The 19,138-nt window shown below is 47.0% G+C and overlaps 1 protein-coding gene across 1 annotated transcript in view; it reads right to left on the bottom strand.

Annotated features, from left to right (window-relative positions):
• Positions 1 to 4,522: 4,522 nt before the first annotated feature.
• STUM (stum, mechanosensory transduction mediator homolog) overlaps positions 4,523 to 19,138 on the bottom strand; it is a 63,358-nt gene continuing 48,742 nt past the window's right edge. Inside the window, exons 2-3 of the mRNA XM_037510344.1 lie at positions 16,958 to 17,137; positions 4,523 to 9,113 (exon numbers count right to left, since the gene is read on the bottom strand). Coding sequence (XP_037366241.1) covers positions 9,079 to 9,113; positions 16,958 to 17,137 — 215 coding nt within the window. The 3' untranslated portion in view covers positions 4,523 to 9,078. The remainder of the gene's footprint in view (positions 9,114 to 16,957; positions 17,138 to 19,138) is intronic.

Here is a 19,138-nt window from a genome sequence, read left to right on the forward strand (position 1 = left end):
TCACCCTCCAGGAAAGTAGTACTGGCCAGTTCAACCACGCCGCCAAGGATGAGCAGATTGGGGTGGGAGGGGGTTCAGTAGGCCTGAAGCTTTCCTTTCTTTCACACATTCAGGGAAGCGGTTTATACTAACTTTATCTTCGATCATGCAGACCTACCAACCCCTCTGCATCTGGACAACTCTCAGACTTTTCTGCCCAAGGCATTCCTAGCATAATCTGAGCACGTTAAATATTTGGAAGATGCACAAAATCAAGAAATGCACAGTGGCCTCCCTGGTGCAGCAAGGGGTTAAGCACCACACTATGAAGCTGTCTGCAGCCTCTGCAGCACGAGTTCAATCCCCAGCCGGCCAGGGAGCTACCCACATGGCGCAGCAGACCTCTCCTGTCTCACCTGCTGCTCCCCTCAGCAGCGTATTTCAGTCAATCTGCCTGTTCTGTTTCCCACTCTGTCTCTGGTGAATCCTCTCCCCCCTCTCCCCCACCCCACATCTCTGGTCTGTACCCCAGCTCTTGTATGCATAAATAATCTTTTTTAAAAAATAAAAAATAAAAAAAACAAAAGAAATGCACCATAGGGTGTCCTGGTGACCCTGATAGTGCTTTGGGTCCTTATGCTGCCTTAGGTTTTGAGGCCTGGCTTCAGCAGTGACTAAAGTCTACCCTCATGAGACACAACTGCTACTTTGGGAGCCTTGAAGGGGTCATTGTGGTTAAACATGAAGTCTCACAGTAAGGTCATACTTTGAAGTAGGTTCTCTCTTTTGGGACAAGGATACCATTGAGGCCCTTGAGACAGTAGCATCTCAATAGACACAGGGTACCAGAACAGTGGGTCTTTAAGGATGCTGGGCTGACCTGAGGAAATGGTCAGGGGGGCCTTTCCCTGCAGTATGAGTAGCAGGGTGGGGGACACCTGGAAAGGTCCCCCTCCCAGCACCCAGCTCTGAATGCAATGCTGCAGCTGTGGCCTTGTGGCTGTGAGGTAGAATATTTGCACCAAGCTGCGTCTTTTCTCAGGAATGTGAGATAAGAGAGCAGTAGCCACAGAGCATGGCCCAACTGGCTGTGCCTAAGATGGCAACTAAGTGCCATGTGGAAATAAAGGGGCGTGCGCAAGAGTGCCTAGTGTATGAGGGAACCTTCTGCAGATTCCCTTCAAGACTCCATCCTGATTTTGTGATGTGGCAGCCCCCCAAATATACTCTCAGACTTTTCTGCCCAAGGCAGAAGCTCAGAGAAAAAGTGTTTGTTTGGTTTTTAGCATGAGTTCTTTCTCCATTGCTTGTCAGTCAATAAAATTCTTGGTCTATTAAACCGAGCTTAGTTTCTAAAATTTTTGGCTTTTGGTCACCAGGCAAATGGACCCTCACCTTAAGAGGATTCAGTAACAGCTTCGTTCTAGATCCCTACCTGTTGCTCCTCATGCACTTAAAGTTGAGGGATCTGTTCTGTCAACCACATCACAGTGCTGCTGAAGAATCCCCTGAGTGTGAGGGAGGCATGGAGCTTTCTTAATTCCAAGCACTGCTCTTTCATTAACACTATTGGGTTTCATCTTGTTAGATGGCCTCTGTCTGTTAAAGAGCTGCTTGATTTCTGATTTATTCATCTAAAAATTTATTTCTGGGCCTCCCCTGTGGCACAGTGGTTGAGAGCTGGGCTGCGAAGCTGCCCGCAGCCTCTGCAGTGCCGGTTCCATTCCCGGCTGCTGGTGAGGGTCCCACATGGCGCTCAGACCTCTCCTGCCGCGCCCGCTGCCCCCTCAGCAGTGCACTTCAGTCCTTCTGCCTGTTCTGCTCCCCGCTCTGGCTCTGGTGAATTCTCTCACCCTCCCGTGCTTCTGACTGTACCCAGTGCATGTATAAATAAATAAATAAATATTTAAAAATAAATAAATAAATAATAAAAATTTATTTCTTTGATAAGCTCTCTATGTCTTCATCCAATGAGTAAAGAAAATGTTAGCTGGGTCTTAGACCATGCCCTGCAATTTCTTCCAAGGTAACATCAGTCCAAATAATCCCTAGTTATAACTGAACAGCTAGTTGTAAGCTTTCCTAACCACTCTTACTTCTCATATACACAGGAGACCTTGGAATACACAGATGTCACACACATTTCCTCCATCAACCAGCCTGGCAATCAAGAGAAGGAGATGAGTTTCATTTTACACTTAAACTGGTAAACCCAGTCCGGGTCCTGATGCTCAACTTAGTGTTGAAACTCCAGGTGCAAAAGGATTAGATTACCAAAGATATGAGCCATTGAGGAATAACTTCCCCAAGCCTCCCAGGAAAAAGGGATTGTAGGAAAAAAGGTTTGAAAGAGGGCATTCACGCACCAGTAGGACATATAACCCATGTAAAAGACGAGAGGACACAGGGACTCAAGAAGCCACCAGAAAGGTCACATGAATGTTTATTACATAGAAAAAAGGGAAAGGAAGAAAGGTTTCTAAGCCGTTGTTCCAGGATTTAAAAAAACAAACAAACACAAACTTGAAATGCCAAAGAGTTGTCATGCTTTATATATTTATAATAGGAATGCATGTGTATATAAATAGGTACATGGAGGTATGTACACGGGTTTTATTGTCATACATGGTATTTTTCATTACATATGCAGTAATGCTGCTTAAGTTATAAATTTTAAAGCTGGCAGAATGCTGGAGAAATTGGAACACTGCTCAGCACCTAGAGGGCGCTTTGGAGACCAGAGCAGCAGTAGGCAGAATGGAGAGCTGGGGCTTGGTCCTGAGGGTGCTGAGACAGCTGAGCTGCAGGCAGGCCCCGAGGCCAGACTGCAAAGTTTTGGCCAAGGCATGTCTGGAAGCTTCCCTAAGCCCCTACTATTAGAGTTTCTTCCTCTGTTAGAACCAAGGAAGCCTCCAGTCAATGATCACTGGAATGGACTAGAATACCCCAGGGAGGGAGGATTTTGGGGATGGGGTGGCCTCCCAGGCTGGGGTTTGGGTAAAAGTGGGACAAGGAAACCCTGGGAGATGAGAGAGTGGGTCTTGTTGGAGGACAATAGAATGTACAGCAATTAACTACAGAAAGAAGAGAGACCCAAACAAAGGCAATCACAGAATCAAAAAACTGCCAATCACAACACAACACTCATCCATAGATTAATCCAACTGACACGTACAGACCCAGTCTTGTTTTGTTGTTTAAAAAAGAAAATTGGCACCATGTACAACAGCATAGAATTCAGCCTGTGAAGAGGTTCCCCAACTATTCCCACAGGATGCTGGGGCCGGTCACACTCTCCATGCTTGCATTCCAGTCAAGCACTAACCCAGTGGCGTGACTTCTGTCCCCCTTCTCTGCTCAAGGCTCCTCTACTGGAGCAGATGGCAGGGGTGTGGGAATAGAAAGGGGCCTCAGAAGAAAGGACTGTTTGCAGCCCCAGATGAGCCCAGAAAAAGCCACCGCTCCCTCCTCTCTAGGCATCCCTACTCATCCCTACTACAGAAGACCAAGCAGGGGTGTGGGGGATGGGCATGGGTAGGAGGTTGGTGGGGTGGGGGTGCTGAGCCCATGGGCCATGGGAGGAATATAGCCAACCCCTGGGACCCTGGGGAGAGGGTCAGCATGTGCACCTGAACCAGGGCAAATTGTGCCACACCAGAGCTCATGCTGGAAGGAGCCAGGCCTGCCTCGGGGGAGACTGAGCCCCAATCCCGAGTCTCAGACTCCCTCCTTCAGCCAGTCATCAGTGAGAGGGTGTGTGCGCAGACACATGTGATTGTGCGTGTGTGTGTCTGTACTTCCGTGCACTTGAGGGTAACAGTGGGGTGGAGACCAGCCCAGCCTGGGTGGTTGGCATTTTGGCAAATCCAAGCAGGGAGGGAGAGAGGTCGGAGACACAAATTCTACACCTAAATCAAAGGGAGGGCAAAACTGTACTGGAAACTCAGGACACATACAACCTCCCACCCTCTGCAACAGGATCTGTAGGGAAAAGTTGAATGGGGGTGAGGCTAGGGGAGGGGGTGGCGTTGGTTCTGTTTTACCGGAAAGCCAGGGCTGCCTGCCTCTGAGTCTGAGACCTGCACAAAAAAGAACAGCTTCGTCTCTTCCCTCTCCCATTCCCCTCTTCCTCCACTTCCCTCTCTCCCTCATGGGAGATGGGATGAGGCTCCTCCTCCATCCCTTTGCTCTGATGGAAATGAGAAAAATGCTGGGTCCTGGGTCCCGCCTTGTTCCTGACTTACAGAGCTATTAACCGCACCAAAGCAGTAGGAGAGGGAGAGACAAATAAGCCAGGAATTCACCCCCAGGCCTGGGGGGCAGGGAGGAGGGGACATTCGAGATCACTCTGATTGGGGTTTCCCTGCCCATCACCAAGGGATCTTCCTATTTCCACTTGGCATATGGGGGAATCTCTGACAAACCAAGCTTCCACGCTTCTGTGATCCTGTGACGTTCTGCATCTCTAAGAATCTACCTGGAAGAACACCGGGGAAGATATAGCCCCCCCCCCCCCCCCCCCCCCGCTCAGGCTGACCACAGCCGCCCTATCCTCGTCAGACTCACCTCCTCTCCCCCTACAAGAGACACGGAGTCCTCTGGAGAGGAAGCCTGGGTCCTTGGAGAACCTGTGTCCCCTTAACTACCTGTGCTCACCTTGCAGTTTTACCTGTGAACACGGGGGACCTCAGGGTGTGACGTCAAGGGCTTGGCCACTTCCCTGGAAAGCAGCATCTCTGATCTGTTTCTCTGAGGCTGTGCCCGTGCCCCGCTGGCCCACAGCACTGCCCGCTGAGTCCTTGCCGATGCATGAACACAAAAGAGGCAGCGCGGGGAGGCTGTGGAGAGGCGAGGCAGCCCTTTCTGCTCAGCCTCAGTCCCGGACTCCGTGGCGGCAGTGTCAGCAGAAGGTAGAGGGTCAGAGTCTCCAGGGAGGTCAGTGTGGCTTTGAAAGTGCTCATTCACCTCCAAACACACCAGCAAGAGGAAGTAATAATAACAGCAAACAATGTCTGCAACCACCAGCTGGAGAATTTACATTTAAATTACACACGCGGAGCAGTTCTCACCATGCAGGAGGCTTCCTTTGCCAGCTGGGTGAAAACAGCCGGTGTCTGGAAACTCGAGATGGGCCCTGGAGCCAGGTGGGAACTTTCTGGCCAGGCCCAAGGATCCAGGAGGACCTGGCTCCAGGCAAAACTGAAGTGACCCTCACAAACTCACCCCATCTGGGCAGGGATGGGGGTTCGCTCAAGAAAGCAGTTTAGATTGCATTTTTGGATCTTAAAGGTTCTGCTGGTCCAGAAGAACCATTGTCAGTTCACCTTTGTCTTCCTTCTGGAAAGCCTGAGGTCTGTGTCTGTCTCCTGGTCCTGGGGTTCAGCCCTACCTTGAGGGGGCAGCAGGGTTCTGTGTCTGAGGTCTGTGTTTGGTGTTTCTTCTGAGGGAAGGGCCCTGTCGCCTCGAGGGGCGATGTTAGCCACGTGACTTTTTCTTTCTGCACTTCCTTTTTACCACGGTGCTCCCCAATGCTCCTCAGCCCTCAACGTCCGCATGAAGCTGAACTCCAGGACCCACCTCCTCCAGGGTCAGAGTGGCCAGAGCCCTAGGTGGGGACAGCGAGAGACGGTCCTGTGTGGTAGGACCAGGTGGCCCCTGACGCCAGCTCCCGCCAGCGCATGCTCCTCCATGGCCACGAGGGGCACCTTTGGGCCTGCCCTCCAGGAGGGACAGCGGCTTCCGAGCTGCCCAAGATGCCGAGCACGGGTGTGTTGTCGAGGTCTTCAGGTTCTCGCTGAGGTTTTACATTTGCTTCTGAGTGTCCCCCATCCAAGACCTGAGCCCCCTGTAAGACCCTCTCTCCCAAGGTAGGACTTTGACACAGACTGTGGCTCAGCTGCACCCCATGTTTGGGGTTTCACCCTCCTCATTTGCAGCCTCAGACTGACATCTGAACACTCAGCACACTGCTCGCCTGTGTCAGGCAGTGTGGGGTCTAGGAGGGAAAATGTGCCTCACTATGCCCAGGCAAGGATCCAACATCTGAAGGCTGCCCTGGACACTGGGCTGACAAGAGGTCTGCCACAGCAGGGGGAGGGCATCTTACTCAACTTCCCCTCCGAGACTGGCTCCACTGTCAGGCTGGCTGCTGGTCAGATAGGGGCTGGAGGGGGGAGGGGAACCAAGCCATGTGGCTCCAGCCTGCAGCCCCCAGCACCATGGCAGGCGGGACATTAGCCGTTGGCCTCCTGCTGCTCCCATGGGGGCCCTGGCCTTCCTGGCTGAATCCTTGGCTTCCAAATAGACTCAGAGCTAAATTCCAGGTGAACAGTTTCAGCTGCCCGCAGGACACTCACAGGTTGCCAGGTGGTGCATTCCTGCTCCAGGGTCCTGCTATAGCCCAAGGAAATTGCCTCTTTGATCCAAGTGTCACCACTGGGTTTGGAAGCATCTCATTCATTGTGAAGTTTTCTGCCTGCCTGTGATGCCTGCCCCAAACACCCATGGCCAGGGAACGTCCTACAGAACCCTGATGGATGAGAGGCCCAACTTGAAAAGTGCCCTGTGCCTTCTGGACCACTGCCCACATGCTGTGTCATCCAGGCAGGCCCAGGGCTGTGTGTTGAGCAAGTGCTTTCTGGCAGGACAAGCCTAATTTCCAGCTGACTGGTGTTTAACAAATTAATTCTGGCCATCTCCCAGCCCGAGTAGCTACTCAGAGCGCCTGGAATCCACTAGTCACTGACTCTTATCTAATGAAGACAGGGCTGCCGAGACCATTTGTTGGTCTAATTTAGAGGTCGCCATTTTGAGCTGGCAATCCTCACAGATTCAATTGTCCAGAAGACAGGTGGGGGTACTCTTGGTTTGTTCAGCATCAGTTACCTGGATGGGTAGGAAAGAGGCTTCTCCCTGAGGTTGGCTCTTCTCAAGTTTGAAGAAGCAGCCTGCAGGTGAGGGGAGGAACTGCGGTATGGGTTTGTGGAGCAAAGAGGTCCTTTCTGGCACACAAATCCCAGTATTTAGCCATCCCACACTGGGACTCGTGGTGACACCTGTCACTCAAGAAAATCCCACCTGGGTCTGGATTGTGTCACTAAACATGCGGCATAAATTGCTATCTCTTCTCTACCCCCTCAGCAGCCACCCCCAGGCCAAGGCAGGAAAAGACGATCCCCCTCTCTCACTCATGGGGGCAGCCCCCACCTGAGGCCTGTCATCACTGGGGGGAACAGACAAATTTGGGGAGCTGTTTGGGGTGAAGGGCTGTGGGTTGGTGGGCCGTGGGAAGGGGGCTGAGCCTTTACTGCCCTCAGCTGGAGCTGTTTCATGTGATTCTAGGGGAGGCTCTGTTCCGATGCAGCTTCCTCAGGAGCCTGCTCTCTTCTCAGCCTGAGACACTGTCTTCACACAGAGAAGGGGTTTGACTTTCTGAACAAAATCAAATCTGGTCTCATGCCTGAAAACACAGAGGCTTCCAAACATGAGGCCTGGGTTGGGGTCCGGAAGAAGGGAGGACAGGGAGAGAGAAAGACATGGCCAGCTGTTCTAAAAGTGCAAACACACCCCAGATAGGAAAAGGGGTGGACGGCAGAGTAGGACAGGCCAGGAGCAGGGCCTCAGCATCTGAATCCCAGCCCAGGCGTGGGTGAGTGCCTGGAGGGGTTCCCAACTCTGTGGATCCCCAGGCCCAGATCCTGTCTGACTGTGAGCTCTCCAACCAGTCCCATCTAGCATGGAGAAAATGACCGCACAGATGTGACTCCTCCACTTTTGGCTGAGTTCTGAGTCCCTGACAGGCAGGGAAGCCAACAGCGCAAAGTCCAGTCCGGTGAGAACTTGGTTCCTGAACAGTCTCACATTCTAGTGCTCCCTACATTAGACTGAAACAGAAAATAGACCACCATGTAAATGTCCACACTTTGTCACTTTAGCTTCAGATCCCCTTTCTCTTAATTTCAGATGGATACTTGATCACAGTGGCCTGGGCAACCTCTGGTGGCTCCCCCCTCCTTTGAATTCAAGCACTTACAGAGCTGCCTTTTACTCCCTCTGCAGAGGGAGGAATCCTTGTGTAACCCCAATAGTCTCTTCCTAATGCATCTATTACAAGACACAGGTCCACAACCCCACAAAATTGTTTTCCCTATAATTCTAAACCCCCATGAAAGCTCCAAATGGTGCATTAGCTCCCACAACTTACATAGTGACAAAATCCAACCTGAACTTAGGTGAGGCTATTGAAAGTTTCTATAAATCTCAATTAATCTGACTGTTCACATTTCTGCACAGAAACTGTCATGTGTCTGATGCCGGGGAGCATTCCCAGCCCTGTCAGACTGTTAGGGGATGTATAGTGACTGTCTCCCATTCTCTTCCTAACACCCAAAATGTCTGAAAATCAGAGACCCATCGGCCCCAAGGATTTCACACAAAGGTCTGTGGAGCAGAAACTGTTCTCTCGAATGTGAAAAGTTGCCAGCCCGTGTCCAGTCAGACCTGGGTTTCTTTGTGGACATCTGGAGAGTCCAGCAGTTTTTGCCCCACTGGCCTCCTTCCCAGGGAAACAAAGCTCAAAACACACAAAGATAGGGGCTGCGGTGATGGGGGTGGGGCCAGAAGACGCCCCTGGGGAAGGCCCCACCCTGCAGCTGAGAACACTGGGCTGGAGTCTGTCCATCTACATCCCTACCCTGATGGATGACCACTCTGGCAGGCCAGGGGCCCCAGAGGAAGTGTCCACCACAGCGCTGCCCCATGGTGAGGCCCCGCTGGCAGCTCTGGTGTGCCCTTGCAAGGCAGGGCCGATGTGGGGCAGGGCAAGCCGGAGAATCCCAGCCTCTGTCAGCAGCCCGTCTCCACCCCACTTCACTGGAGATGCTCTGGGTACCTATGCCCACAGGGTTTTCTGGAGCCAGGGGAGAGGCTAGCAGCCCTCAGCCTACTGATAAAAAAGATGCATTTTCAAAATTGGTAGTATTTTTTAAACCCCCCTTTCCACTCCAAACCCAGAAAACAGCAGAAGAAAACATGTAAAGGTCCTTGTGTCCATCGCTGCCTCGTGCAACCTTCAGGGACTTTTTGGCGGCTGCCACAGGCTCACAGCTGTTGTGGAATGCCTTGCTCCTTGTAGCCTGTGATGAATAAGCAGAGGAGAGATAGTTAGACACTGACTTCCTTCAGGATTTCTCTAGTTGGTTCCCCAGATTAGAATATGCTCCTGCGACCTTATTCACACTAAGGTGTAAATGATTGCCACAGTCAGAGTCCCAAGGCACTGGCTTTAACATGACAAACGAAAGGATAAGTGGAAAATCGTGAAACTTTGGGTTTAATGGGAATATGAGAAGAGGGTGTCTGTGGTGCACAGTTTATTTGTGTCCTCCGGAATCCACTCCCAGAAGCTATCCACACCCCTGAAGCCACTGCACAAAAGCGGCCTCAATAGACTGGCGTGGCGTGGTTTTCCAATGCAAAGTCTTGAAAACAGATGCCAGGCAGGCTTCCCCAAGTGACGGGAATCTGGTGGGTGTGGACAGAGAGGAGAAAGACAATGCACCAAAGGGCATAATCATGCATATTTGTTGAATCAAGGGGACTTCTCCAAGTCTTTAACATTGCCAATAATTATGAGACATTTGGGAAAATTTGGCCATTCTTGCTAAAGTATTTGGGTGCGAATGAGTACTGTGGTTACACTAAAAAAAAGAAAAAAAAAAACCTGCTGAAATATTTAGGGGTGAAATTATGAGTCTGGAATTTGCTGTTCAGTTACCCCCTATTGCTGGTAGGGTAACCCCCATGAGGGTCTTGGTGGACTTAACTGTTTTTTTCTCTTTATTTACCAGATGATTCATTAATTTTAGCTTCTGGGGTTGAGAGCAAGTGCAGGGAAGATAGGAAGTGATGATACATGAGACAACAGAGGCCTGGAGTTAACTGAAGCTGGTGTGGGCGTTTAGGGACTTATTGTACTAGGCCGTCTACTTTTGTTTATGTTTAAACATTTTCCAAAACAAAAATCTACATATAAAAACTGACTGGCCAACTGGGAAGGGGGTGTTTGTGTGTAAGGGGCACCCTAGTGCAAAACCATGTCTTCCACCAACAGACTTACCTTGAGAGACTTTGAGGCAACACAGGGATGTGAGGCAGCATGAGCAAGAGGAGAAAAAGGAAGAGAGAAAACACCATCTGAAAATATAGGCCAGAGGGACTGCCTGAAATATTAAGGAGGGAGGATGCATGTGGGACCTGAGGGATGGGATGAAGCTCAGGTTCAGATTTGGACAGACCAGGATTCACAGCAACCAGCCTCTGTGGCCAGCAGTCAGCAAGGGCCTCCCCTCCCCAGGAGACACTGCCAAGAAGTCCTCTCCAACACAGCCCTGCCCTCCATATCTCAGCCAAACCCACACTTCTAACTACCTGTCCCTCACTCTTTTTTAACCTTCAGCTCATGTTTACCTTTATATGATTCCAGATGAAACTGAGGAGAAATAGCTACAGGACAAGTTTACTGTCCAAAGGTGATGACAAGACCTTTCCTGGCTCCTGCCCAGCTCTGTCTGAGTCACGTGGTTCACCCTTTATAGGGACATAAGCCATATATAGCAAAGCTAATGTTTTGTGAAAACAAAGATTTTATTTTGCAGATAGCCGGGATCAATTGGTAGTGACTCCCTGAGCCCTGTGTTGAGAACAAGGAAGGCTGTTGAGCAGAAAGTGTTGTGATCAATTAGTAATGTCTGCCCTGGGCATGGCACTAGAAAGAGGCTACTGCAGAAGTATCAAATAGTGAATGATCCATGACCCAGACAGACTTCGTTGTCTGTTATTTGTTGTTACTAATATAAATAGAACAGTATGCTTGTAAGCACCCCATTGTAACTTCTACTTCAGTTTCCTTTTCTCTGATTCTCCCCTTCAGAGTTTTTCTTGATGATACATCTTGTTAACACCCTAGACAATGCTGCGAAAAATTATCTTGTGTTGTTATAATGGAAAAGTTTCCCTTATTTTTACAGGAAGGGGCTGGTGTGACACCAGAAAGAACAACCCCTAAAAACTATCTACAAGGACAGACAAGTCAATTGTGGCCCTTTCCTTCTAAGCAGTCACTGCAGGACACACCACTCTGCCATTGCTCAGACTGATCCACCTACCACACCATCTCAAGAGCTGCTCGTTACTTATCCTGGAGCGTGAAAAAGTGCAGAGGTACCTCCTCTTGCTGAGGTGGGTGAGTGAGTCTGGAAACCAGGCAGGGCGAGTGGGTAGCAGTGAGGAGTCTATGGCTTTCTCGTGCATTTCTCAAGTCCCTTCCCCACATTGTGTTCTAAAAAGTCTGACACAAGGAGAAAGACAAACTATGATTTCACTCCTGTGTAGTACCTAAAGAAACAAAGCAAACAAATGAACTCAATAAAATAAATACAAAATTTTAGATTATTAGATCAAGTGAGTGGTTACCAGGAGGTAAATTGAGTAAAAAGGACCAGTTATATGTGAAGGATGGAATTGGACTTTTAGTGATGAACTCAATGCCATGTATACAGGTGTTGATTTACAGTGATGCACACCTGAAACCTATACGATGCTACAATGAAGGTTACTTCAATGAAAAAGTAAAGGCTGACACAAAGACAGCAGCCCTACAACCACCAATCCAACATCCAAGTTGCTGACCTTGACCCACAGTGAAGACTTGAGGGGAGGGGGAGGGTAGCAAAGGGCTGGAGGCTTCTCACACTTCATTATCCTGTAGCCCAGTTAAGCTGCCCATACCAGTCCTAGAAGAGGGGTTTTGGCTAAATCAAGAGCTTGGGTGACAGAAAGGGAGGGAGTGGCCACAAGTTCTCAGGGTCTCCATTTTCTAGTCTCTTGAAGTTACCTCTGAGACCCAGGTCAGGTGGTTCCTAGTTATTGAGTATGACTAAAGGCGAGAATACCAGAACACTCAAGAGATCAAATTAGGCATCAATACACACTTATCGAGACCCACCTGTGATATAGGACTATTCCACTCTAATAGGAAGTTTCCTTACTAAAATGCCCAAGCTCCTGGCCAGACTTGGGTGCAAAGAGGAAATTAAGCAGTAAGAAGGCATCAGGGCACATATGGGTGGAGATGGGGCAGATTTCACAGGCCTCCTGACTGTTGCAGAGGAAGCTTCCAAGGGCAGATACCCCTTCCCAGTTATACCTGACACCAAGGCTGGGAGCCTGCAGGCTGTCTAACAGGCCCCTAGGGAAGCATCAAATTTCCTCTGGGAAACTGCCAAACTTTGCAGGACTTCTTTACTGTCCGCAATGTTCTGCATCCCTCCCCACAACTGGAAAGTGCCCCTGGACATGCTTACTGAGTGAAGCCTCCATGTGGGAGCTGAATGTGCCCACCTTAGTCTTTGCCTGCTCTGCATGCCCTCCCTGATGGGTCAGTGTCCTCCCTAAAGCCAGGACACCCCTCAGCCACTGGCCAGTTTGGTGTCCCTCACCCCATTTTCTAACTGGCCTTGGCTCCCAGAAAATCCTTAGTTTGTTCAGACTCTGGGATAACCTGATAGTCCAGCTGACCAACTTCTGCTGCTCCAGTCACTGTTTCAAATCAGCCTGTCTAATCAACATGCTGGCTCTGCTGCAGCTCACTTAAGCCTTGATTTTCTCTGGCCTAGTGGCTTGGTGGGTCACTGACCTGAAGACTTCATTGACCCTTGGATCCTCAGAGGATCCTGAACTCAGGCTGAGTTGGCCAGAAATCATCCTGTGTCATTTCAGGGCTCCCTGAAACTCTGGGCTATCCCTGTGCCTCTGCTGTTCTTACCTGGCACAGCTTACCTCTGGCACTGACAATTCCACCTATGAACAGTTTCATGGGGTATAGAACAAAATGAGGAGCTGAGGTGTGGATAGATGGGTGCAATGCTTGAAGAGGTATGGCCCTTATTGTGAGGAACAGTGGACTAATGAGGTAGACAGAGCAGGAACATGGATCAGGGCAGAGAGATGTACATGGCTGCTTAAAAAAAAGTGGTGTCTGTTTTAAGATCTTGCTAGGAAATTTTGAAAATGTTAAGTCATCTTTGGTAAACTTGATTTTGTGGCATTAAGCCCTTTCACAAAACAGTTTTGTGTATAATCAAGTTTGTGTTAAATGATTGGGGAAGGTCTACTCAATGCAGTGAACAATGAGCTTGGTTAAAAGAAGCAGGCTACACAATAGTCCAAGCAAAACTAACAGCCATATAAAGAACATTTTATCCAACAGCAGCAGAAATACACATTCTTTTCCAAGACAATCATGGAATATTCTCTATGATAGACCATATGTCAGACCACAAAACAAGTCTTAGCAAATTCAAAATGACTTAAATCATCCCAAGTATCTTTTCTTGCCACAATGCCACAAAACTAAAAATCAACACCAAGAGGAAAACTAGAAAATTAACTGACACATGGGAATAAAATAGAATTCTCCTTAACAACTAATGAGTCAAAGAAGAAGTTAAAGGGAAATAAGAAAATTTCTTGAGACAAATGAAAATAAAAGCATAAAATACCAGACCTTTCATGATGTAGAAAACAGTTCTAAAAAGAAAGTTCCAGCAACAAACACCTACATTTACAACACTGCACCAAGAAAGATTCCAAATAAACAACCTAACTCTACAATTTATGGGATTAGAAAAAAGAAGAAAAAACTGAGCCCAAAGTCAGCAGAAGAAATATTAAATATAAATGAAATAGCAGGAAAATGGTAAAAAAAAAAGATAACCAAATTAAAGTTGGTTCTTTGAAAAAATAAACAAAATTGACAAACCCTTATCTAGACCAACCAAGGAAAAAAATAGAAAAGACTCAAATCAACAAAATTAAATTTAAAAAGGAGATATTACAACTAACACCACGGAAATTCAAACAATCATATGAGGCTACTATGAACAACTATACACCAACAAACTGAACAACCTAAAAGAATGGAAAACTTTTTTAGAAACATACAACATGCCAAGACTGAATGAAAAGAAATATAAAATCTTAATAGATTAATTACTAATAAGGGGAGTGAATCAGTAATCAAAAATCACCCAACAAAGAAAAACCCAGGACTAAATGGTTTCACTGCTGTATTTTACCAAATGTTTAAAGAAAAATTAACACTGATTCTTCTTAAACTCTTCTAAAAAAAACTGAAGAGGAAGGAACAGCCTCAAACTCATTTTACATGGTCCTTATTATCCTGGTAGCAAAATCAGAAAAGAAAACTATAGGCCAGTAGTATTGATGAAAATCAATGCAAAGATTTTCAAAAAAAAATACTAGCAAACAGAATTCAGCAGCATATTAAAAAGATCATTCAACATAATCAAGTGGATGGAAAGATGGTTCAACACCCACAATCAATCAGTGTAATATGCCACATTAATATAATGAGAGAAAAGAATAATATGATCATCTCAATAGACACAGAAAAGCACTTGACAGAATTCAACATTCACTGAAGCAAAAACTCTTTAATAAATGAAGCATAGAAGGAATATATCTCAACATAATAAAGGCCACATATGACAAAATCACAGCTAACACCATAAAGTTTGAAAGGTTTTCCTCTAAGTTCAGAGACAAGACAACAATACTCAGTCTTACCACTTATATTCAACATAATACTGGAAGTCTTAGCTAGAACAATCAGGCAAGAAAAAGAAATAAAAGATATCAGAACTGGGAAGGAAAAAGTAAAATTTTCTCTATTTTCAGATGACATGATTTTATATGTAGAAGTCCTAAAAATTCGACCAAAAAAAACTATTAGATCTAATAAATGAATTCAATAAGTGAAGTTGTAGGATACAAAACAGACATACAAAAGTCAGTAGTATTTCTATACACTAACACAAAATTTTCTAAGAAAGAAATTGATCCTATTTATAATAATATAAAAAAACAATAAAATACTTAGGAGTAAATTCAATTAAGGAGATAAAAACTATAAGACACCAGAGAAAGAAACTGAAAAAGACACAAATCAATGCAAATATTTCTTGTGTTCATGGGTGGGGAGAATTAAGATTGTTAAATGTCAATACTGCCAAAGGTCATCTAGAGAGTCAATGCAATCCCTGTCAAGATTCCAATAGCATTTTTTACAGAAATAAAAAAAAATACTCCTAATATTTATGTGGAACCATGACTAATGAAAGAAATCCTAAGAAAGAAGAACAATGCAAGAAGCATCACACTTCACTTCCTGATTTCAAGCTATTGTAACCAAAAGAGTATGGTATTAACATATCAACAGACAAACAGACCAATGGAACAGAATCAAGAACCCAGAAATAGACTACTATTTGACATGGGAGCCAAAAATACTCAATAAGCAGATAGTTTCTTCAATAAACACAACTAAGATAGTTGGATATTCACATATAAAAGAATGAAACTGGACCCCTATTTTACCAAGCTCACAAAAATTTACTTAAAATGGATTAAATACTTAAATGTAAGACATGAAACTCTTAGAAAAAAATAATAAAGTCTCTTTATATGGGCCTTGCTAATTATTCATTGGATATGGCACCTTGGACACAAACAATATAAAAAATAAGCAAGTAGGATTACATCAAATTAAAAAGGTTCTTAACTGTGAAAGAAGCCATCAACAAAGTGAAAAACAGCCTAGAAAATGGGGGAAAATATTGGCAAGGCATGTATCTGATAAGGGGTAAATATCCAAAAAAATATAAAGAACTCATACCACTCAATCACAAAAAAAAAAAATCAAATAGCCTAGCTAAAATATGTGCACTGTTGATGGGATTGTAAACTGGTACAACCACTATAGAAAACAGTATGGAGGTTCCTCATAAAATTAAAATTGACCTATAAATTTTAACTCAAAACACTAACTCAAAAAATATCTGCACCCCCATTTTCACTGTAACATTAGTTATAATAGCAAAGACCAAGACATAAAAACAATCTAAGTGTCTGTCATTGGATGAACGGGTAAGAAAGCTGTTAGACACACGCACACACACACACACACACACACACACACACACACACACGATGGAATATTATTTAGCCATTAAAAAACAACAAGAAAATCCTACCATTTGTAACAAAGGGATGTACCTTGATGGCATTATGCAGGTGAAATAAGTCAGACAAAGACAAATACTGTGTGAATCCAAAACAAACAAATAAACCAAGCTCATAGAAAGAGAAATCAGACTTGCTGTCAGCCGAGGTGGATGAGGATGAGGAAAGGGGGAATTAGATGAAGATGTCAAAAGGTACAAACTTCCAGTTATAAGCTAAATAAGCATCAGGGATGTAATATTCACATAACTATAGCTAGCGTTGTTGTATGATATGTAGGAAAAGTGTTAAGAGAGCAAATTTAAGAGTTCACATCTCAAGGAGAAAAGATTTTTCCCTCTTTTTCTTTTCATTCTATTCTATCTATATGAGAAGGTGTATGTTAACTGAATTTCTTGTGGTCATTTCACAATGACATGTAAGTCAATTTGACATGTAAGTCAAATCATCATGCTGTATGCCTTTAACTTACTTAGTGACGTATGTTAATTTATCCAATAAAATTTGAAGGGGGCTGCTATTCAGGCTATAAAGAACACCGTTATGGGGTTTCTTGTAGGTAAATGTACCAAGTGGCCTTGACCAGTGTGATACTCAAAATGTCTCTCCCGCTCTTATACCTCTGACATAGGCCTCGAGACCTGTCTGGACTCAAGCAGGAGTCAGGGCTGAGTCTGTGGAGAGGGCCGGCCAGGCCAGGCAGCTCTAGGGAGGACGCAGGTGAGCCCTGAGGGAAGGAGCGGGCCCAGCCATGCAGGTGTCCCTGCAGGATCATAAAAGGCCAGACTGTCCTGGCCCTGCCCCTCCTCCAGTCCTACTCCAAGAATCCCACCCAGCCCCAGATACACAAAGGGGTGGGGTGCTGGCAGCTACTCACTGGCAAGGATGACCATGTCCATGCCCCAGAAGATGCTCATGATCCAGCCCACCATGACGATGGCCGTGAGGATCTGGATGAGGGCCGCAGCGATGTTCAGCCAGAAGACGCAGCACACGTGCCTGTCTGGGAGGTCAGTGCGGGCTCCACACAACACAGTGAAGGCTGAGACGAATGTCCCTGTGAAAGGTCGGAGGGGACAACCGTCTGAGGGTGCTGGGAGAGAGGGGGCATGCATGCTCGTTACTAGCCAGGGGCATAGCTACCTGCCCTTTGAGAGCTCAGAGAGGAAAGGGCTGGGGCCCAATACCTTCCTGCTCAACCCACCGCCTCTTGCCCCCATGCTAGAGAGGGCCACTGGACCCCCTGAAGAGGCATGACACGGGACTACCAAGGACTCAGGACAGTGCTGGGGCCTTTGAGGAAACTCAGACATCACACAAGGAGATGGCCTGCCATTGAGGAGCACCAGGGAGTCTCCTGCCAGGACAACAGCAGCAGGTGCAAAGGGCACCAACCTTGTGTGGCGGAGTCTAAAGGCCAAAGTGTTTGGAAGCAGGAGCCCATGTCACTGGGGTGACACTGAAGCACCCACAGAGACAAATGCAGGAAATGACCGCCTACCACACATAGAGATTGCTAAGGGTCTGGAGGAGCAGACGCCCCATCCTCCCTCCCCACCTCCCCACCACTGCCAGAGCCTGCAGAATTGAGAGCACAGTCAGGGCAAACCTCCTAAAACCCTTCCTTGACAAGGTTCCCCCAACACTTGCAAGGGGCAGGACAAGGAGCCTGTGATTTATTTTGTAGCCATAGGCATCGAGCAATGTGGTAGATCTGTCCATGTTCCTTACCTCATAGAAGACTCCCCAGAGCTGTGTGGGTGCTATCGTTAGGTTTACTGAGGTCTTCCTTGAGCCAGGCTCTTCCCACATGGGCTCTGATCTCACAACCACCTTGCAAGGCAGCTGACCGTCTCCCTAACGCTATTAGCTTCCTATTGTAACATGTTACCACACATTTAGAACTTCAACGCAGCACAAATACAGTCACAATTGTGGAGGTCAGAAAACTGAAATAGTCTCAAGCTTGGGTCCTTCCTGGAGACTAGGGGGCATAGGTTTCTTTGCCTTTCTAGAGACTACCTGCATTCCTAGGCTTGGGGTCCCTTCCTCCATCATCAAAACTAGTAGAGCAGGGCCTCCCCTGGTGGCACAGAGGTTGAGCGCTGGGCTGCGAAGCTGCCTGCAGTCTCTGCAGCGCTGGTTCGATCCCCGGCCGCCGGCGAGGGTCACATAGGGCGCGCAGACCTCTCCTGCCGCACCCTCTGCTCCCCTCAGCAGTGTACTTCGTCAGTCTGCCTGTTCTGCTCCCTGCTCTGGTTCTGGTGAATTCTCTCACCCTCCCACGCTTCTGACTGCCCCCAGTGCTTGTATAAACAAATAAATAAATCTTAAAAAAAAAAAAAAAAAAAAAAAAAAAACAGCATCTTCCCTTTGCTCTGACTCTGGCTTCCATGCTGCATCTCTCAATGACTCCACCTCTTGCCTCCTCGTAAGGAAGCTTGGCTTCGCTCTGCCAGATAATCCACAGAAATCCCCCTTCTCAAGTTCCTTGACTTGGTCATATCTGTAAGAGTACCTTTTACTCTGCAAGGTAACACACCCACAGTTTCTGGGGAGCAGAGTGTGGACATCTTGGAGGGAGTGTTATTCTGCCCACCACAGTATCTAACTAGGTGTTTCTGAACTTTTGCCATCTGAGGACTTGCTAATCCTAGACAGACTGCCCTTTCCAGGGCTAGCTGACTCCTGTGGACAGTATAGGACTTCCATATGCAAGCCAGCCAACCAGAGCCCACACCCCTACCACCTCGTTTATTGGGCTCCCTCACTCTGAGCCACATTCCCCCTGTATTGATAAACTAGCTCAGCCTTTAGTCCCTGAAATTGTTCAAACTAGCCAGATCTAAGCCTGTTCCCATGTCTTGCCCTTGACTTCCCACGGAAATCACAGTAAAGCTACCGCTGCGTTCCTTCCCCTCATAGCTGTGCGCCTGGACTGGCCTGGTGGTTCTTCATGAGACTCCCAAGGCCTGCCGTGCCCTCGTCTCTTAGGTTACAAACAATCTTTAATAATCATCCTCTTCTGTGTAGTGGCCTCATCATGATTAAATAATAA

This window comes from Talpa occidentalis, unplaced genomic scaffold (genome assembly GCF_014898055.3).
Source record: "Talpa occidentalis isolate TD23 unplaced genomic scaffold, MPIMG_talOcc4v2.1 talOcc4.14, whole genome shotgun sequence".
In the NCBI taxonomy this organism is placed as follows: Eukaryota; Metazoa; Chordata; class Mammalia; order Eulipotyphla; family Talpidae; genus Talpa; species Talpa occidentalis.